Below are 12,471 nucleotides of genomic sequence, written 5' to 3'. Positions count from 1 at the left end.
ATTTAACTGAAACTTGGAGGAATTTTAATTTAACAAGTTGAGAATTAAATGCGATAAGCAGGGTATGCGTGAAAATAGGCTGTCATGGCCCCTTTAAGCTAAATGACCGCAGCCGTGGCCAAGTGGCTAAGCATCCGCCTCGCATGTGGGAGGTGCGGGGTTCGATAGCCAGTGCCGCCGGGTACCCACTGGTGATAAAATGGGTACAAGCTTTCCCCTGGCCTGGTGCTGAGCTTATCTGGGGTGAAATGCTTGGAAAATTGGTCGCTGACCCCACCTTAATTAGCCGAAAATACCTTGTGCCATGGCTCTCTTTGGCCATAGATGCCCTTGCACCATAAAAATCCATAATAATCATCATCACTTAAGCCAAATATATTATTGTGGTCAGTTAAAAAATTATTTAGCGGTCGTAGGTGAACACCGCGTAGTGATCCATGTATTCTAATGTCTAATGCACCATTTTAAAAATTAAACATGCAATAAAATAAGGCATCAAACTGTGACAAATGCGTGTGTTTAATGTAAAATGAGTAAACGAGGAGCAAATCGGGGAGGTTTTCAGTGCGCCAGATTAGGGTAGAATGATTGTTATGTCTATGACCAAGAAGTTGGTTTTTGAGCAGATTTTTTAAGCATTTTTTTCTTTTTAAGTTAGGAAAATATAACCTAACCTTTGCTACCACAGCACTTCCAATGTGACTCGCTCTCACCGTTTTCTCATGCTGCAGTGCAGGTCTGAACACACTAATTGAAGAGTGAACACTAGATGGCCGTTTTTTTTAAAATACTGATTAAGCTGGGGCTGATGCTCCACCATAAATGGCATGGTGCTAAAATGGAACGGTCAAAACTGATCTACAACAAAAAACCAGAAATTATTCTACATTCCACAGTTTCATAGTCACGCTTTCTCATTCCATGAAATAGAAAAAGCACTATCGCTACTATGGCAGCTTGAGGGATCAGGAGTGAACACGTGCATCAAGCACACATGCATCGTGGACTCCTGAATATAACAATAAAACTTCGCACAATTCTTCACCCACAACCTTGCATAGGGCAGAAATCGCAGTAAAGATGGCTTGACGAAGCAGCACAAAGGTAAACGTGACCGACTCCTTTTGATGACAGTTTAAGGGCCTTCCTGAAATCTGAACAGCGTGTAAACAGCTTTCCGGAGCATCAGACCTTAAAAATTTACCATCTGCCAATGTGCACTGGTTAAGAGGGACATGACGGCTAAATATGCCGAAAAGGACTTCTTGAGCTGCCTCTCATGACCAGCTTCTGTGCTCTATTTTGGGGACCTTTTCTACTTTCCGAGAATATGAAAAAATTAAAGAAAGCTGCCACCGCCTGGAAGACGTTGAAGTAACGAGCGTTAGCTGTTTGGTTTACTAGATGAAGAAAGCGATGAAGAACGCAGCAGTCGTCTCGAGAAACGGCATGTAACACCCTTTGAAATGGGGTGGACTGCCACCATGCTCGGCTATACGTGCACGCACACCACCTAGCGGAACAATCGCCGCCTAGCGCCATCTATCAGAGAAATTGCGATGCACGTCTACCCATTGTCGAGTGGCATCCCCTCAAGATAAGTCCTAAATGGAATTTGCTTCGTTTGGGGGGGGGGGGGGGGGGGGGGGGGGGGGTCAAGGTGGGCCTAGAATTAGGCTTGCGATGCGATATGGTAACGCTTCAATTAGTAATTGCATGTGTACAATGCTTACCTATTATTTAATTGTGGTTTTATTTCTATACCACAACCCATAGGATTTTATTTGCCAACCAAATTCGGTATACAACTGTTTCTGGATGGGTGCCCGTTGTTGTCGGAGTATATATAGCGGAACGAATGTACACATTTATAAGGGTCCCGTAACGGGACAGTTTTCCTACCCATTTTAGGATATTTTTTGGTGAGGGGGGGAGAAAGGGATGAGAGGGCACAACCAATTTTAATGGCCGCCATCTCATCCCCTGACCGAAACTACGCCACCATTTCATCATACTCATAGTTCCACCTCTATCCACCATATTGGACTGTGACGTCATCATTGACACATGGCAGGTGGTTGTTTCTACAATGCTATTGCAGATGGCGTTACAAGTCTCAATGCGAGATGCACTGTTTTCTAGTTGCAGCCATAGATGGCGCTTTGATCTTGGGGATCTTTAAGCAGGAAATTGCCAAAGAAAATATCTATGATAATTGTAGGGGAAGCGCTTTGTTGTTTGAGGTCAGGACGAGAGTTTTGCGGACTAAGACATATAGAGTCAGGTACCACGAGATAGACACGTTGTGCGTTGCGTGCGGAGTGGAGGAAACGGCTGAACACTTGATACTTTTCTGTAAAGGGTTCCACCCTACAGTGGAAAGCAGCGGGGCTGATTTATCCAAGGCATTAAGGTTTAAGGACAGTGAAGGGAAGGTAGATTTTAAGCGGGTAGAAGTAACCAAACGAAGGTTATCTGATGAGTGGCTAAAATCAAGACGAGTAAAATTTCACAAGTCATGGCTAGGTGGCTTGAACCACCGCCCGATTTAAAGGGTTCAGACTTATCCATCCATCAATCCATCGGTAGGAGACCTCACGAAATCTCGAAATGTGGTGAGTAGTTGCTGCCACAGATGGCGCTGTGATCAAGGGCTGTAGCAGACCTCACGAAATCTCGAAACGTGATGAGTAAGAGCTAACGCTCTTAAAATCCAGGGTCCTCTGCTTCGCGCAGCTGCCGGACATGACTACTCTCAGGTGAACCCAACTGTCCCACAAATTCAGCATTGGCAATGCAAACTTGACATGCTTCTCGCACGTACGCCATGCACCGCGCCGATACAGCCACCGGCCGGAGTACCACAACTCCCAGTGTGCATCGCGACAGTGGTGGCGTAGCGCAGCTGCTGGTGAAATTGGCCTGCCTGGTGTCTGGTATTGCAAGCATCTAATATCTGATTTACTGCTGCAATAAAAATATTAAAATGGGTCCTGAAACACTATTTAAACGCAACAACCTTCTCAAGTCATTAGATCATGTGCTGAGCAACACTTAAGCAAATTACAACTGCTTTAGGTGCACGGAAGACACCCAATATTGCTCCACAAATTATTTTGTAATCCATGTGCTTTTTAAAATCCTCCGTAATTTTTTTTTGCAGTATGATCTCTTTTCTGCTGCTAATACATCCTGAAAAAGGAAAGCTCTCAGGTAGTAATTGAATTATGCATGTGAGAAAACAAAACAAAAAGTGCAGTCACCAGGCAAAGCATCTCGAGCACATCGCAGTGCCGGCAATTATGTAGTGCCTTCAGCACAGTGCAACTTGCAGGAGGAGAGGGAAAGCCTTGGAAGCACTGATGGGCTATTTCTGATCACTGACAATTCAGATGACAAAAACTGCATTTGAATAAGTCCTGCAGCAAGTGGTCATACAAAGGCTCACCTGTTATACTGCGCATATTTTGCACTTTTGATAAAATTTTAAAGTAGCCTATGATAAACAGAAATTGTTACCATACAACTAAGCACTGATGCCAATTTAGAAAGCAGTAGTTCCAATGCACATGGCAGCATGCCATAGTTTTAGTTAACTGTGTGTGACCAAGGTTCTGTGCACCACATGTTCAATGCTCTGGCCACAAGACGTTTTGTGCTAAGAACTTTTAGGATCTGTCATGCCTTTTGTGCTTTGATACTGAAATGTTCTAAATTTACAGTTAACGAGGTAGCACAAAAATTTGCACTGGCTGGGAAAGCTGTGGAAGGTTTTAGCAAAGCTGACAGCAGTCATTGTTTCTGGTTGGTCAAATCAGCTAAATGGGGAACTGTGATGATGTAACATCTTGCGATGGGCTTTTCTGTAATCTCTCGAAGATGTCAAACGACATGTGAGGCCAGTGGAACAAACAGTCAAGGACATACAAATGAGAGAAGACCCTCTGTCACCTACACAGTAAGCAGTTTGTCACAGGTGGAAACATAATTTTAACTTTGCTTCAGAGTTTTCCTACTGACATGACGTGCAAGAAGGCAACAGCTTTTTTTTATGCTAACCAGCATATCAGGCGGATGAGATAAATCCCATACAAGTGCAGCATGTATGACATTAGGCTTTGTTTTTTATGCAGCACAGACTGCTCAAAGAGAATAATCACCAAAAAACTTTAATTCTTGAGAGGTATGGTGTGCAAAGAAAAAGTATATAGGCCTCTCCTGGTAGATGAAACAGACTCTAGTGCACAAAGAGAAACACAAAGAGATGCCACTTTGCTATCTTTGAGCTTCACTACTGCAAGGCATATGAGCTGAAATTTCAAGTGCCTTGCCTAGAGCAGGGGTTCTCAATCTTTTTAGCTTCGAGAAACCCCAACAGCTTTCAAAACATGCGGAGGAACTGCCCGTGTCTTGGTTTCTATCCCTTCCAGCCTGACATATATGCCAAAATGGAGCATGCAGATACACGGTACTACTAAAAATGCCCAATTAAATGACTGGCAGCCCAATGAAACAGTCTGCAATCAACAGTTACACTGTGATTAGTTCGACAATAAAGTGGGTAAAAGAAAAATGGGAGTTGAGACATGCATGAATTTAGGTACCCGGGGAACCCCAAAAAACACTCGAAGTAATCTTGAGGTTCCGCAGAACCTTGTTTGCAAACCTCTGGCATACAGAGATCAAACTTTGAAGAATTAAGAGCCTTAACCCAGTGGTGTGATGAGATACAACCAGTGTTGTAGGCGTTACCAAAAAAAAGTAACTAAATATGTTACTCGTTGCGCTAAAAAAAAAAAGGAAAGCGTTACCGCTCTACGTTAGCTGCAAAAAAAGGTAACGCGTTACCGTTAACATTACCAAAAAAAAGTACCGCACGTTACTTTGCCGTTACTCCATGGCCATAAATTTTAATCAGTGCGTCTTCGCTGCAAGAACTCATGATTAAAACTTTATAAAGCTCACATTTCATATAAAACTTCTAGCCCAAACAATGATTTTACCCAAAATCCTGATTTAACGAAATACTTCGCACAAATGTGCAGGAGCGTAGCAATGCTACAGCAGCCTAAAGTTGCCTCTACAGTTACATGTGATGGCTTTTAACTCTCTGGCACATGGTGAAGTCATTTTCTGAATGTGACATTAAACACAAAATGACACTTCATCAATTCTAACTTCATAAAGAAAACATCGCAGAACTCTCAACAAATTTACAGTAATTGTGAAAAATGTGATGTTACAAAATGCTCGGCCTGCTTCACTCTTTAGAGAGTTGTGTGTGTGAGTGGTTTGGGAAGGGGAGGTAGGTGAACGCAAGTGTGTGGATGCGTGTTCGTGCACATGTTTCGTGCTTGATGGGTATTCTGTCCTTTTCTTTTAGTTGGTTGCGTCGTCAAAGGCAGGTGTTTTCTGGCATGCATGCGAGACTCAACAAGGGTCGTCGAGAGCACCTGTACATTATGTTTATTTGCAACATCAATTTAGGTGCTCTGCGATGTGTTCTTTTCTAAAAAAGGGGGCGGAGGGGGGGCCACTGGAACAAAAAGTAACTAGTAACGTGACATCTCACGTTACCGAAAAATGTTAACATAAGTGTGCCACCCGTTACACTTCCAAAATGGTAACGAGTACGCTAGTAAGTTACCGAAAAAAATAATGTGTTACCGCCACCACGGGACACAGCACACAAATGCTTTTATTCCTTCCTTCCATTGACATATTTAATGACATTAATAATAAATTGGCCTTAAGTTTCAGGAGGAAAGTGGGTCTGACAAAGTGTAGCTAGCACATGAAAATTAATGCCATTATAGTATAATGATCCTGAAACCAGTTCCATTCCATTTTTCAATTTTCCGCCCTTCGTGACTGGCTGAAGCGACGCCACGTCCGGTGTTCACTCTTTGTTATTGGCTCAAGCCTAGGGCATGACACTGCTTCAGCCAATCACAAAGAGCAGGAAACTGAAAAGATGAAAAACTGGGAAACAATTGCTATACTATACCCACCTAAGATAATTTCCCAATATAAAGGCAATGCCAGGATTGACGACGTTTTGAAACAATTGCGTTTTTCAACCTATCTGGTTGCTGGAAAATGCAGCACCACGGAAATCACAGCCAATGCAGTCCTGTATTGGATTTTGGAATTTTATGGCGCAAGGGCATCTATGGCGCAAGGGCATCTATGGCCAAAGAGCGCCATGGCACAAGGTATTTTTGACTTCTCAAGGTGGGGTCAAAGACCCATTTCACAAGCATTTCACCCTAAATAAGCCGAGCACCAGACCAGGGGAAAACTTGTACCCATTGTATCACTGGTGGGTACCCGGCGGCACTGGGGATCGAACCCCGCATCTCCCACATGCGAGGCGAATGCTCAACCACTTGGCCATCTCTGCGGTCGCCAATGCAGTCCTAATCCTGACAAAACATGAACATCATGAAGGCCTCCTGAAGCTTACCATCCCTTTTCCTCAAAAACCTTCACAGCATGGGAAAGAGAGTACCTAGACAAAAAAAAATGCAATATCTAAATCTAATTTAATGTGATAAGCTAATTACAGTTAAGTCACATTTTTACAGAACCTTCAGCACATCATCCCCATGTAATGTAGACAGCATGACATGAGGGTGTTTACTGCCCTTACGAAGCAATCTGATAAAAAATTTATTTTACGTTTTCTTCATCCAGAGATTAAATGGCAGAAACAAATGTACAAAGCAAAACAGGGAAAATCAGGCAAGCCTACAAGAGAGTTAATGACCATGACACCCCTATTTCATGCTCAGCAAAACAAAAATAAATAATATGCACATTCAACAATTCAACAATATTCAATATGATATAAGCATAATTATGTGTAAAACAAATATTTAGCCAAACACCAATGTGAAAAAACGTGTATTACCTTAAAAGGCTTTTCTTTTCTGGGAACATTGTTGAAGGACTGCATCCTCTCGAAGACACCCCGCACACGTGGGGCCACATCATGGGTTGCAATAATTTTAGAGAGAAGCTGAAAAGCAGAATTTGGCAATTTCATTTTTGCTGTGAATGAATGCTCATTGATCAATTCACCTGCACTGCATACCCTGAAGAATGCAAAGCAGTTGCAGAGCCTAATCATTAACAAATTTATAAAAAAGGTAAAGAAAAAGAGAGCTTCGGTGCTTTGTTATGCTTCCAAACGTCACCAAGATGCACTAGGCTAACAAGTAAATCCTCGTTGATACAGTGCCCCAGAAAGAATAAAAGAACTACCATAATTACAAAAAACACCTGTAATGCCATAGCCATAGCAAAAAAGAAAACAAGGGTATAACAAAAACATTGCGCAGTTCTCAGTGGTTCAATACTCCAGCAATTATCACTTTGTAGAAGAAATTCATTCATGAGAAGGCTACATACAATACATACAATTTGCCAAGTCAATAGTTTGTTCTTGTGAATAACAACAGTGATCATGAGAGCTTCACACTGATTAGCTTTATCGGTACAGCAGAACAAATTTTATAAAACTCGAGCTTACTTCAGTCCACTCCTGTTGCTTGACTTCACCTTTGAACACAGGTGGCTTGAAGTTTTTCCCTCCATATCGTTCTGCTTCAGTAACACATTTGATGTGTTCTTTGTATGCATCCCCCCTGTTTAAGCAAAGAAAGCAGGGCAATAGATTACAAGCTGCCAACACTGCGGCCCCTGAGCTGACACAAGCAAGCCTTGAAGGATAGCGTTGATGGGGGCAATAATGGTACTGAAAAGAAGTTTTTCAAATGGTAAATGGGTGTCATTCATGTAAAGTTAGCAGCACACAAGATTGCATTAAAAAATTTCAAGGCTAGCTCTGTGTACAAGGCAGTGCTTTATTTATCTACATTTGTACACTGTCTCCTTCAAAATAATCCCCTTGCATAGCAACACAACGCTCCCAACGTTTCTGCCACTATTGCTGTCATGAAGCATCGTTTTTCGCACACCACAGATCTGGTTGCTTTCACCAAATATTTTCCCTCAGACGCCTTAAAACCTGGCAGTAGAACTCACTATTGACGGTCTAGCCCCTGGGAACGAATTCTTAGTGCATAATGCCGCGAATTTCGAAAAAGACAATGAACATGCGCTTCATCTAGCTGTGGACCCGCCTTGCCTTTTTCTGTTGTGGAGATTGCGGGCTCTTCCACTATGAAGGCTGTTGCTTCGTCTCAGGGTCGTAGCCATAAATACAAGTTTCATAACCATTAATGATCCTCAAAATTATGAACAGGTCATCATCGGCATGCTGGCGGAGTTCTTGGCAGATTTCAATGCGGTGTTCCTTCTGTTCCTTGGTCAGTAGCTGGGGGAGCTGGGGACAAACTTGGCAGCAACACAGTGCATGTTCAAGTCGCGTGTGAGGATTGGCTGGACTGTTCCATACGTCAATTCGACAATGACAGCAATGTTGTGGATTGTTCTCCGATGATCCTCATGCACAAGTTGCTGAACGGTTTCAACATTTTGGAGGCTAAGCTCGTTGAAAGCCTTTCTGACCTCTCATCGTCTTCCAACAATGTTCTGCCACCCTTGAACCGCGTGTGCCACTCAAAACACCGTGTACGACCCATTGCAGCATCGCTGTAAACTTGCCAAATCATGCCAAACGTCTCTGTGGCAGATTTGCCCAGTTTCACCCAGACTTTCACGTTCGCGCTTTGTTCTGTTCATGATGAAATCACAGACATGGTAACGCACGTGTTCGGAATAGCAACAGTTGTATTGCTGCCGATGTACACAGGACAGTGTCTTGAAAAATTGATTTATGAAGGTCAGTGCTTCCTCTAACTGTGCGTGCAGCTTGTGCTGCCCTATGTTGGCGTGTTACAAAATTTGCCTCTAAACATTTTGATACCACCTCGTACATGGCTTGTACAGACGTCACAACGGCTGCCACGTTTGAAACCAGAAGCAAGTTGAAAGCCAACATGTTTTTCTGATCTGCTTAACGCCAACAGCACCAATCTGCACAGTAGAAGCTACGCACAGTGCTCCACATGGTTGATGCCTGTGACATCATGTGCAAGCCGCCTACAACCGTAAGCTGATGTTAGTCTGTAGTACTACGAATTACACCCACTAGAAGTCAGCGTACAACCATGAGCAGGTTTGTCTTAGAGCGCTCAAGCTGGGCTCTGTGCAGCAAACCGTGAAAATTTTCAAAGCAGATATTGAATTTCACAGATGATGCTTAAGCTCGAATGCATCTGCACAGACATACAAGCAGCACAAACACAAGCAACGTGCCCTTAACAGAGTAGCTGCACTATGATGCTTTATTTGCTGCATAGAATGCCACTACAGTTTTTCAGACAAACCTGCCGATGATAGTATTATCTTTGTCAAATGTAACCAAGCTGCTGCAAGGGCTTCGGAAGTGGCCTTGCGGCAAGCCAGCAACACTGAAGTTTACAGCTATCATCAGCTGCAAGGATAACCTGTGTGACATGAATCTGAGCAATTGCTATCCTCCTCTGGATGATAAGAAATCATCAGCTGCAAGGATAACCTGTGTGACATGAATCTGAGCAATTGCTATCCTCCTCTGGATGATAAGAAATCTCCTGATGGCATGAGAAGCAGTAAGGGCAGCCTAGTTACTTTGGGCAAAGACAGTACATAAAGCACATCACAGTATTCAGACTACGCCATATAATGGAGATGATACTGGATTGCTTCAATATCTCATCAGCTTAACAGGTGACTTGGCGCAACCAAGCCTATGATGGGGATGACGGGAGTCTCGTTACTTTGGTGAACACCTTCACACCAGCAACAAGATGACCACGCTCAGTATTCCCTTTCGACAACTTTTGCTGCTGAGAAAGTACTTTGAAATGATACAACTTTAAATGATCCAGGCACAAACAAGCACTCAAGGTTTACCCATACATCGAGAACACCGCCAGGACAATCCTGCCGACACATCTAGAGCCACCGCGCAAGACTGCAGCAGTAAAACGGGCTCCTTTCAGCTAAATTACGCATACTAATGCCTATAATCAATCACAGGGATTTTTTTAGATTGTGGTACAACGTAGGACACACTTTTTAAGTGAGCAATCATTAACAAGAACAATGGCAGCATGGCCAGCTTAAAAGCATCATTTGACGCAAATTATTCCAGGATACGACGCTGCTTCCACCACTTATTGCCATAAAACGATGAGACAATCTGACTTAAAACTTACCAAAAATCCTTGTTGCAATCGATGCACGTAAGCATATCGCAGCTCCGACATTTGGTATAGTAGTGCTTCTCTACTTGATTCTTCTTCAGCGAATCGCCGCATGCGTTGCACGTGAAAACGACCATGCTTAGCACGGGCTGTCTTTATTTAACGCCTTCACCTCAGCTAATATACCAAAAGAATGGTGAAAATGCGGTTAATCGGCTGAAGACCTGAGCAGGAACACGTGCTAAGAAGTCCACTCACCGATCTCGAATGATCGGCTCGCGAAAAAACAAGCCAAAGTTGGCGCTCAAGAATTAATGCCGTTTCAAAAGCGATCTTTTACCGCAAACCGAATGTGCACCGCCTACGGCTCCTGTTCGAACCTCAGCAGCTGCCGGCAAGGTAAGAACTACAACCACTACAACGTGTGAACTTCACGCAACGCTCAAACGCGTGGGAAAAGTAGCACATCATATAGAGATATGAATCTACAACATGGCTTCAAAGTAACGCCATCGCTAGCAACGCTAGCAACGCCAGGCTGCGTAGCGACGCGAGCCATGCGAAACTACAGACTACAGTGTCTTGTAGCGAAACGCAGCAAGCCGGCAACGCTGCGATGGCTGCGATACAGTGCCTAGAATATCCTAGAATATATCAAATATACTGTATTCAAGGCGCTGTAGCCAGATGTAGCTGCGATGCCATAATGCAGCGCTGGTGTTTTTAGCGCCCCTACTGGCATCACATGGCAAAAGGTGCATATTTTGCATGGAGAAACGAAAAATTATATTTTGCGTATTATGCGTACAATCCAAATAATTACAGATTGTCTTGTGGACAGAACTGTGCCCTATATTAAGGTTTGCGCATAGAAGTTCAAATTTTGATCGATACGGGTTAAGAACAAGAGAGGACGCAACAAACATTTCAACACTAAGCGCGTAAATTCAAACATGAAACCAGACGCTCTTCTTGTTCCTTCAAATAAACAAGAAAGAAAGAAAGAAAGAAAAGAAAGCCAACCGTTTAATTTAAGATTGCATGAAAATAGCAAAAAAAATAGGAGTTTATGTTCAGAGATCTAATTACTGGCAATCGCGTTGCTGCAGACCCTAGTGGAGATCAGTGGCGCAGACCCTCTCCCCTGTCGTCTTGATCGGGAGGAGGAGGTGTCCGTGTGACGGGTTTGGGCAGGGCCGGCTCTGACCCCTTCAATACATCATCGGACATCGGTGGCTTGACAAACACCTGCCAGCGAATGACAAGTGCCCTCACTGTGACGCTCCATCGGACCTGTGCGATGTGCGACACTTGTGGACGTGCCCAGCCACGACTTTTGTGCGAAAACGCTTCCTTGGAGAGGTGGGCCTGAGTGGAACCGCGAATATGACTACGAAAAGGTGTAATTGAATGTAGGAGAAAGATGAGCGAGTCAAGAGCAGTTTCGCTCAGATAGCCCCAAGGTTGCCGGTGTAGCGACTGTATAATATAATTGGTTTTTGGAGTGAAAGGAAATGGCGCAGTATCTGTCTCATATATCGTTGGACACCTGAACCGCGCCGTAAGGGAAGGGTAAAGGAGGGAGTGAAAGAAGAAAGGAAGAGAGAGGTGCCGTAGTGGAGGGCACCGGAATAATTTCGACCACCTGGGGATCTTTAACGTGCACTGACATCGCAAAGCACACGGGCGCCTTAGCGTTTTTCCTCCATAAAAACGCAGCCGCCGCGGTCGGGTTCGAACCCGGGAACTCCGGATCAGTAGTCGAGCGCCCTAACCCCTGAGCCACCGCGGCGGGGCTGTAGCGACTGTCCCTTTCCACTTTCGAAAATGAAAATGTGTTTTGGGGGAAAGGAAATGGCGCAGTATCTGTCTCACATATCGGCTAAATCCTGAACCGCGCCGTAAAGGAAGGGATAAAGGAGGGAGGGGAAGAAGAAATGAAGAAAGAGGTGACGTATACAGTGGGCGACTCAAAAAATAATTTCGACCACTTGGGGATCGGGGATCTTTAACGTGCGCTGACATCGCACAGTACACGGGTGTACTGTGCGATGTCAGCGCACGTTAAGATTCCCAGGTGGTCGAAATTATTCCGGAGTCGCCAACTACGACACTTCTTGATCCACCTTGCGACTAAGGCAGCCCTAAACCTACCTCGTAGCACTATAGCACAGCCAAACTCCTTGCATTAGGGATGCATAACACCATTCAGGAACCGGTTGACGCGCGCCTTCAGGCACAGTACCCCTAACTC

The 12,471-nt window shown here is 44.1% G+C and overlaps 1 protein-coding gene across 1 annotated transcript in view; it reads right to left on the bottom strand.

Moving 5' to 3' along the window:
• Nucleotides 1-10,929, bottom strand: part of LOC144104625 (cell growth-regulating nucleolar protein) — a 44,477-nt gene extending 33,548 nt beyond the window's left edge. Inside the window, exons 1-3 of the mRNA XM_077637786.1 lie at nt 10,230-10,929; nt 7,535-7,649; nt 6,914-7,021 (exon numbers count right to left, since the gene is read on the bottom strand). Coding sequence (XP_077493912.1) covers nt 6,914-7,021; nt 7,535-7,649; nt 10,230-10,354 — 348 coding nt within the window. The 5' untranslated portion in view covers nt 10,355-10,929. The remainder of the gene's footprint in view (nt 1-6,913; nt 7,022-7,534; nt 7,650-10,229) is intronic.
• Between the last annotated feature and the right edge of the window lie 1,542 nt (nt 10,930-12,471).

Source organism: Amblyomma americanum, chromosome 1 (assembly GCF_052857255.1).
Source record: "Amblyomma americanum isolate KBUSLIRL-KWMA chromosome 1, ASM5285725v1, whole genome shotgun sequence".
NCBI classification, from domain to species: domain Eukaryota; kingdom Metazoa; phylum Arthropoda; class Arachnida; order Ixodida; family Ixodidae; genus Amblyomma; species Amblyomma americanum.
Note: the sequence above shows the minus strand (reverse complement) of the source record. Positions and strands in the feature narration are given on the sequence as shown.